The sequence below is a fragment of the Podarcis tiliguerta genome (genome assembly GCF_965153285.1).
Source record: "Podarcis tiliguerta genome assembly, chromosome: 13".
Classification (NCBI taxonomy): Eukaryota; Metazoa; Chordata; class Lepidosauria; order Squamata; family Lacertidae; genus Podarcis; species Podarcis tiliguerta.
In genome coordinates this window covers 45,614,428-45,622,788 of record NC_139546.1, presented here as the reverse complement: position 1 = coordinate 45,622,788, position 8,361 = coordinate 45,614,428, and the positions used below count along the sequence as shown (strand labels likewise).

At 39.6% G+C, this 8,361-nt stretch overlaps 1 protein-coding gene across 1 annotated transcript; it reads left to right on the top strand.

Annotated features, from left to right (window-relative positions):
• Positions 1-2,242: 2,242 nt before the first annotated feature.
• LOC310662647 (vomeronasal type-2 receptor 26-like) lies at positions 2,243-6,288 on the top strand (the record flags this gene model as incomplete). Its single annotated transcript, XM_083409591.1, has 4 exons — positions 2,243-2,836; positions 3,530-3,757; positions 4,254-4,380; positions 5,387-6,288. 4 exons carry the CDS (start codon positions 2,243-2,245, stop codon positions 6,286-6,288), a joined length of 1,851 nt encoding a protein of 616 aa, XP_083265717.1.
• Positions 6,289-8,361: the final 2,073 nt, after the last annotated feature.

Below are 8,361 nucleotides of genomic sequence, written 5' to 3'. Positions count from 1 at the left end.
AAAGCAGTGTATTTGCAATTTCTCTGCAGTATACATATTACAATGAGTGGGGAAGAGAAGGGTGAAAATGAAAATAAATAGATAAGATTACATTGCAGAGAAATTCAAAACATAAAATTAGAGCTGTACCATGCACTATCCTGCAAAATCGCCAAAGTTTCCTTGCCTTTTGAAAGAGTATTATATTTGACCACCTCTTATCACAGGTGATTTAAAGTTTCGGTGTGTGCTGAGATGAAATTACTTCTTAGGTTAGGTGCGATGCAGCTGACATTTGTGAGGGCATTTGTCTTTCAGTTAAACTTTTCTTATGAGACTCCTGATCTGAAAAAAGCTCCATGGGAGGAATAACATTGTGGTGAAACTCCCTGGGCTTTAACGTAAGTACTGTATGTGGGTGTATTTGGAGGGAGCCAGAGATTGGATGGGTTGTATTGCTGCGACAGGGATTGCTAGCACTTCAGGTTGGATGGCACAGGGAGACCTGAGGTTGTCAGGCTGAGGCCTTAGGCAAGCAAGAGAGGCAGGTACTGAGCTGGAAAACCAAGAAAAAAATCTGAGACAAATTTTACAACTAGCGGTCTCTTCCAGTGAGAAGGTAAATCCATTCCCACTTGATTCCCCCTTCTCTCAGATGCCCCGCAGGCCTAATGACTGTGCTTAACTACTGTGGACTGTACACCTCAAATCTGTGGTTCGGATGTGCAAGGAGCTTTCCTGACTCTACCCCAGCCGTGTGCTGAGAAACAAGCCCAATAAATTCAATGCAACTTTCAGATAATGGGGTATAAGATTGTAGCTTTCATGATGTGGAACATACTTATTCAGTTAAAAATGAAGTTGTCACCAAATAAAGGATAAACAGATTTGTTTTATTTATTTTTCGTGATCAACTAAGATGAAAAGCTGAAGAACAGCAAGTATATGAAAGTATCATGCAAAACAGAAATGACCTGTTCAATCATGGATTTTCTCTGGACAGTATGATTTTTATTCGCTTTGATGTATTAATCACAAATAAAATAATTTCAATTTGAAACAGAATATGTCCAGTATTGCTATATATCTACATATTTATATCATCTATATCATCTATATCATCTATATCTATATCTATATCTATCCATATCTATATCTATATCTATATCTATATCTATATCTATACATTTACTTTATTTGCAGTATGGTGACAAAATTCTATCAGCACATTCTTGCATTGGCATTTGCTGTGAAAGAAGTCAATGAGAATCCCAACATCTTGCCCAATATCACACTTGGCTTCCACATCTATGACAGCTATTATGATGCAAGGATGACCTACCGTACGACTCTAGACCTCCTCTTCAAAATGAGGACATTTGTCCCCAACTACAAATGTGACACCCAGAAAACCCTCATATCCACCATTGGGGGACTTGGCCATGATACCACCTTCCATATGGCAGACACATTAGGTCTCTATAAGATTCCACAGGTAAGCGATATGAAGGGGCGGAAGGGAATTTTTTCTTCCTGCCTCTATGGGTTGCTTCCATGTTTGTTCTAGACAGAGCGGACCCATTGGGAAGTATTCTAGCCAGTAGTTTTACTGAGAACAGACTCAACAAAATTAATGGATCTATTTTAGTCATGATCAATAATTTAAAATTTAGTTGAACCCAAGCCTACATCTTTGGCCCATATTGCTTTCCCTTTTTTCTGCTTTATTTTTAGGGATGTGAGACTGATCTGCTCACAGCTCAAATCAAAATGTGCAATTACAAAAAAAATTGAGAGCTTAGAATTTGTTCAATAAAAAGGAAAATGGTCATGATCATTACTTTAAAATTTAGTACAATTCTACATCTTTATCCCATTTTCCCTGGATATATTTCAACAGATAATTCAACAGATAATTGTTGAATAAAAAGCCAAATGGTACAGGATTAATTCTTTCAACATAACCTGAAAATATATGTGCATTCCCTTTTAGTTTGCATATGGTTCATTTCCTGCAGTGGAGAGTGATACAAGTCAGGTTCCTTCTTTTTACCGCATGGTGCCCAGTGAAGCCCACCAGTTTGTGGGGATTATCCACTTGCTTAAGCATTTTGGATGGACGTGGATCGGACTCCTTGCTCTGAATGATAACAGTGGAGAACATTTCTTGCAGACCCTGGAGCCATTGCTTTTTCAAAATGGAATTTGCTCAGCCTTCACACAAAAAATCCCAAAACAACTCCACATTGATAATGTGGATGAAATGCATGATATAGCTTTAAATATGTACGTTCAAATCAGAGATAATAAAGTCACTACAATTATTGTTTATGGAGAATCTCTAGCCATTATAGCACTGAGAGCTATCATATTTGTGCCAGATCCTACAAATAAGAAAAACACATCATTTAAAAAGGTATGGATCTTTACAGCACAGACAGATTTCATATCTATGGGTCTTCTTAAGGTTTGGAATGTTCTGCTCTTCCAGGGTTCCCTTTCCTTCACAATCCACTCACAAAATCTTCCAGCTTTCAAGAAATTTCTACACAACATAAAGCCTTCCTGGACCCAGGGAGATGGTTTCATCAAAGGCTTCTGGGAGCAAGCATTTGACTGTATTCTTCCCAATTTTGATGCACCAATGGAGGTCTATGGTATGTGTTCTGGGGAGGAGAGATTGCAGAGTCTTCCAAGGTCTCTGTTTGAAATGGGCATGACTGGTCACAGCTACAGCATCTATAATGGTGTCTATGCTGTGGCTCATGCCTTGCAGAACATTCACTCACGTAGATCCAAGCAAAGAGCAATGGGGAAAAGTGAAAGATTAAAACTTCAGGACCTGGAGCCTTGGCAGGTAATGTACTGAGAATGAAGAGAAACAAAAGTCATTTTCTGCATGACTAGAGCAGAAAGCTTTATATATCCTAGGATACTAAAACTTTTCTGCTTGGTTGTCTAAGAGAAGTTATTCCGGAAAATGATCGAGAAATAATTTTCAACCTTATAACTCCTAGTAAGAATACAATAACTAAGAATATCTGAATGGATTGAGGAAAATTTTGTCCATAGTTATTTCATTACACTGACATTTAAACCTTTATGGAGGGGAAATGTATTTTTTTGTATGTTTTGGAATAACAAATTTGATTATAATGTCCAAACATGTCCTGCTTTCAGCCTGTTTTAATAATATTTATTTGGGCTCTTTATTTTGAGTTTGTTTTATTTACTAGAAAAAAATATCTTTTTAAAAACAAAAAAAGACTTTGTTGCATTATGATCCAGAGGTGCTTTGAAATGCTATTGCAGATCATATGCACTGAAAATGATTGATGTTTTCCACAATACAATAATATAACATCTCTAAAAACTTCAAAAAAAAAAAAAACCACAACTAGAATACCAAGAATTCTTAGCCCCCACCACCTACAGAGGATAGCAGCCCTTTCCAGCTCTCACCTGTGATCCCTTTGTAAATATTTTGACATTTTGTTCAAAAACTCCAGCAAGTTATTTTCTATTCTACTCTCTTTTCTCTCTTTATTAGCTCCACCTTATTCTTCATGACATTTCATTTAACAACTCAGCTGGAGAAATTGTGTCCTTTACTGATCAAAGAGAAATGGGAGGTGGCTTTGACATTCTGAATACGGTCACATTCCCAAACAGGTCCTTCCTTCAAGTGAAGGTTGGATGGGTTGATTCTGATGCAGTTGATGGAAAAGAATTCATCATTCACGAGGACAAGATTATGTGGCACAACAATTTTAACCAGGTCTGAAATCTAGGGTTTTTTTGTGGGTCCCACATTCTCCAGACGTGTCATTCACATTCTCCAAATAACCCTCAGTGTTTACTTGTATAGGTTCATTGAAACAGCTGAATCCTGATTTAAGAGGCTTATACTATGGCCTCAAGCCTGTGGGGCAGAGAATGGATGCATTTTCAGGTTGACTTGTTTCATTCACTTGGAGTCTTATGCCTCAAACAGACCTTACTAAATACTGACAGGTTTAGGAAAGTGATAGAGGAATTTAATATTTGCCACGTCTGGGCTTTTCCATATAAAGTTTATAATTTCTTAAATATAGAGTTAATAAAATAGCCTTAGTTTAATCCGTATATAAAACAAATGGACAAATAGTTCAACTTGATATGAATCAACTGTTCTGTGAAAATGTTTATGAGAGGTCTACTTTCTTATTTGAAGTTTAGAGGCTGAAAGTTTCTTTCAAATATTCCTTCCTTCTGAAATTGTTTCCTGTTCATAGGTGATGCCCGTTTCTGTATGCAATAACTGCTGCCTCCCAGGTAATCAGAAGAAAAGTAAGGAAGGACAGAAATTTTGCTGCTATGATTGTACTCCATGTCCAGAAGGGAAAATTTCAAACCAGAATGGTAAACAACATTTTTCATGTAAAAGATTAGCAAATATGTGTTGAAATGAATTTAAATACAATGTTGTGCATGTGACCACACTATCTTCCTTGGAGTGGTGTGAATATTTTGCTGCTACTTTCCACTAACTTCTCATCAAAACCTTAAAAAACTCATAAACCTGGCAAAATCCTATGCATTCAGATCTGAAAGTAGGCCCCAGAAAAAGACTTCATGGTACACATAATTTAAGTGAACTTGGCAAGTAGTAAAAGTTGCAGATTTGTGAATCATGTGTGTGGCTGGAATGAAATATCCATCTTGGGTGGAATTAGGTCAGAACTTTATTCATTATGCTTCAGGTCAGAGGGGATGGCATGGGACTATGGTGAATATAGGGTCCTGATTCCAATCAGCACTTGTTGTTTGAATTGCATTCCACTTGATGTTCAACACCCTTCAGAGTTAAACAATGTTGGACTTGTGTGTATGGCAAGACAAGCATCCAGGTTCCAAGCAGGCAACTGTGGGAGGGTTTAGGCAGCCTGGGCCTCATCTGACCTAGGGACATGCTTTGCTCCTACACTTTGCTAGAAGCTTTATGGTCCACTCATTTTGTTATGACTCTGCCTATTTGATTTTCTGCATTAGAATGCCTAACACTGGGTACTACCATGTACAAAAGGAAAGGTGTAAACTTCCTAAACCAGAGAAATTAAATATGGGAGTAAAATACATTTTTGTCCCAATTTACTGTTGGTTCAATAAATCAAGTTTCCACCCATTCTGCCATTCTGGTGCAATCCTGCTGCAGCTAGGTTACCTAAAATGGTTTAAACAAACCTGTCAGATTGAGCAGAAAACTCAAAGAGTAATTCAACTATACAACCAGCTCCCTAAATATCAGAAGGTTAAGAACAATAGCAAAAATAATATAGGAACAATAGGGAAAATAATAATAAATAAATAGCAGGCAAAAAACCAGACATGAATTGAAACTGGAGTTTGACCTTGTTCTACTTTTCAGACACTGCGGACTGTTTCAGATGCCCAGAAGATCAGTATCCAAACAAGAAGAAAAATAGATGCATCTCCAAAACAATAAGCTTTCTTTCTTATGAGGAACCTTTAGGGATTGGCTTGGCCTCCGTTGCTCTTCCTTTTTCCCTGATCACAGCTTTGGTGCTAGGAACTTTTATCCAACACAAAGACACTCCCATTGTCAAAGCCAACAACAGAGATCTCACCTACGCTCTCCTAATTGCCCTTCTACTCTGTTTCCTCTCATCTTTTCTGTTTATTGGACACCCTGGGAAAGTGACCTGCCTTCTTCGACAACCAACTTTTGGCATCGTCTTCTCTGTGGCAGTTTCCTGTGTGTTGGCCAAAACCATCACTGTAGTTGCAGCTTTCATGGCCACCAAGCCAGGCTCCAGTATGAGGAAGTGGGTAGGGAAAAAAATGACCAACTCCATTGTCCTTTCCTGCTCTCTTTTTCAAATGGTTATTTGTAGCGGCTGGCTGATGACCTCTCCCCCATTCCCTGCTTTAGACATGCACTCGGTAATGGAAGAAACCATTGTACAGTGCAATGAAGGCTCAGTGACCATGTTTTACTGTGTCTTGGGCTACATGGGCCTCCTGGCCACTGCCAGCTTCATTGTGGCATTTGCAGCTCGCAAATTACCAGACAGTTTCAATGAAGCCAAGTTCATTACATTCAGCATGTTGCTGTTCTGCAGTGTTTGGCTTTCTTTTGTTCCAACCTATCTGAGCACCAAAGGAAAATACATGGTGGTGGTGGAGATCTTCTCCATCTTGTCCTCCAGTGCTGGATTGTTGGGCTGCATCTTTGCCCCTAAATGTTACATCATTGTTTTGAGGCCAGAGCTGAACAAAAAGGAGCAAATGATAAGGAAAAAGATGTAAATTGTTTTTTTTTCTTTGTTGTATTGCATTGCTATATAGCTAGGGTTTTAGTATAAAAGTGGTGACTTTGGGTCCCTCCTCAATGGTGATAATCTATTGTGAGATCAATTTTGGAAAGTTTAGCTTTGTGAAATAAAAACAGAGGTGAGGAAAGTCTGGTTAGTAGGCCCTATTTTGCCCAGCTGTGGTCCCAATTCCCAGGCCATTCCTGGCAAACCACACCCACCTTCTTCACAGCTGACATCATATATATCTTCAAAGTAACAATTAGGAGCTTAAAGTGAGTTCAGTTTTTCTCTTCCCGCATGGTCTCCCTGGAGGGCTGCTTCCAGTTACCCAGCCCCTGCTTTTTAAACTCTTTTAAGAAGGTTCTGTAGGAGAAGGACTGTGAGGAACATCATAAGAGAGGTCTTTCTAGGAGCATTTGAAACTACTATGTTCCTTGTTAAGTTTGCTGTTGCCGGGAGATGTAATGTTGAATCATGTAATCTTGTCGTATTTATAGCCCTCAGACCTTGCTTTTTGGGATGTTTTTATATTTGCTATTATGCTGCTTTGTTACTTTATTCTGAAATTTTTCTATGACTGATTTTCAAATATATTCCTTTGTTCTTCAGTTGAGCCACTTGGTCCCCCTTTCATAGAACCATAAAATCATAGATTTGTATAGTTGGAAGGGTCCCTGGGGCCCACCACCTTCTGAAGGAGTCCATTCCTCTGCCAAACATCTCTTACCTTCATAAAGTTATTTCCAGTGTTTAGCAGGAATCTCATTTCTTACCGTTCCTACCTGAACTAGGTTGTATGTAGCAAGGGGAAAGCGTCATTCGAATGATAATGATGAGAGCCCACCTTGCTCCAAGAGGAGGAGGCAGCTTTCCTCAAAACTCCTATTGAAATGGATTGGGGGGGGGGGACTCCATTTCAACAGAAGAAACTCCTTCTACCTCCTAGAACAAGCCTCTTTGGAGCTATGCCTTTAAAGAAGAAGAGTTTGGATTTGATATCCCGCCTTTCACTCCCTTTAAGGAGTCTCAAAGCGGCTAACATTCTCCTTTCCCTTCCTCCCCCACAACAAACACTCTGTGAGGTGAATGGGGCTGAGAGGCTTCAAAGAAGTGTGCCTGGCCCAAGGTCACCCAGCAGCTGCATGTGGAGGAGCGGAGACACGAACCAGGTTCCCCAGATTACGAGACTACCGCTCTTAACCACTACACCACATTGATTTGTGATGTCCTATGAATGACAGGTTGGTGGACCCATGCACCTATCAATCTTTGGATCGTAAGGGGTGGAAGAACAAGCAATCTGGCCAGCTGGGGGGAAATGTACCTGACTCCTGCACTAGCACAAGAAACTCAGCAATAAAGATGGAGTTTTTGTGGTTAGGAAAACAATGGACAAATGCATTGGAACATGTAGATTGAGTGATGGCTTTGATTTACTTTGCACTGACTTATTAATATATGTATATTATTTGGGTGCACTGGGTAACAATTTTTTACTTTGTGAATGTTGTCTAGATTTCTACAACTGATTTAGGGTATTTTTGCACTGCTGAATCAGGAAATGGCATCCGTTTCTCTCCATCAGGTCAGGTTTACTGTAAACTGAATGGTGGGCATTGATAAAAGTAAGTACACGTAAACTGCATGTTGCTACACCATTTTTCAAACTTCAGGGCTTGAACTTCCATTTCTTGGAACTCCTGGAATGCTCAGCAGCAGGGAGGTCTCTCTTCAGAGTCCAACAGTAGTCAGCCATCATGACTGCGTCCCAGCGACCCTGATACCTGGTCTCCATCTCTTTCATGTCCTGATGGAATCTCTCCACCTGCTCATCACTCATTGAACCCAGGTTCTCAGGAAACCAGTCCATATGTGAAAATAGGTAGTGCATCTTGATGCTCATGTTGCAGCCCAGGTTTCTGAAAGCAGTCAGCATGTTGTTGACAAGTTCTGCGTAGTTTCTGGCCTTATTGTTGCCAAGAAAGTTCTTCACTATCAGAACAAATGCCTTCCACGCTTCCAGTTCCACTTTGTTCATTGAGTTTCCGAACTCTGGATCTCTGAT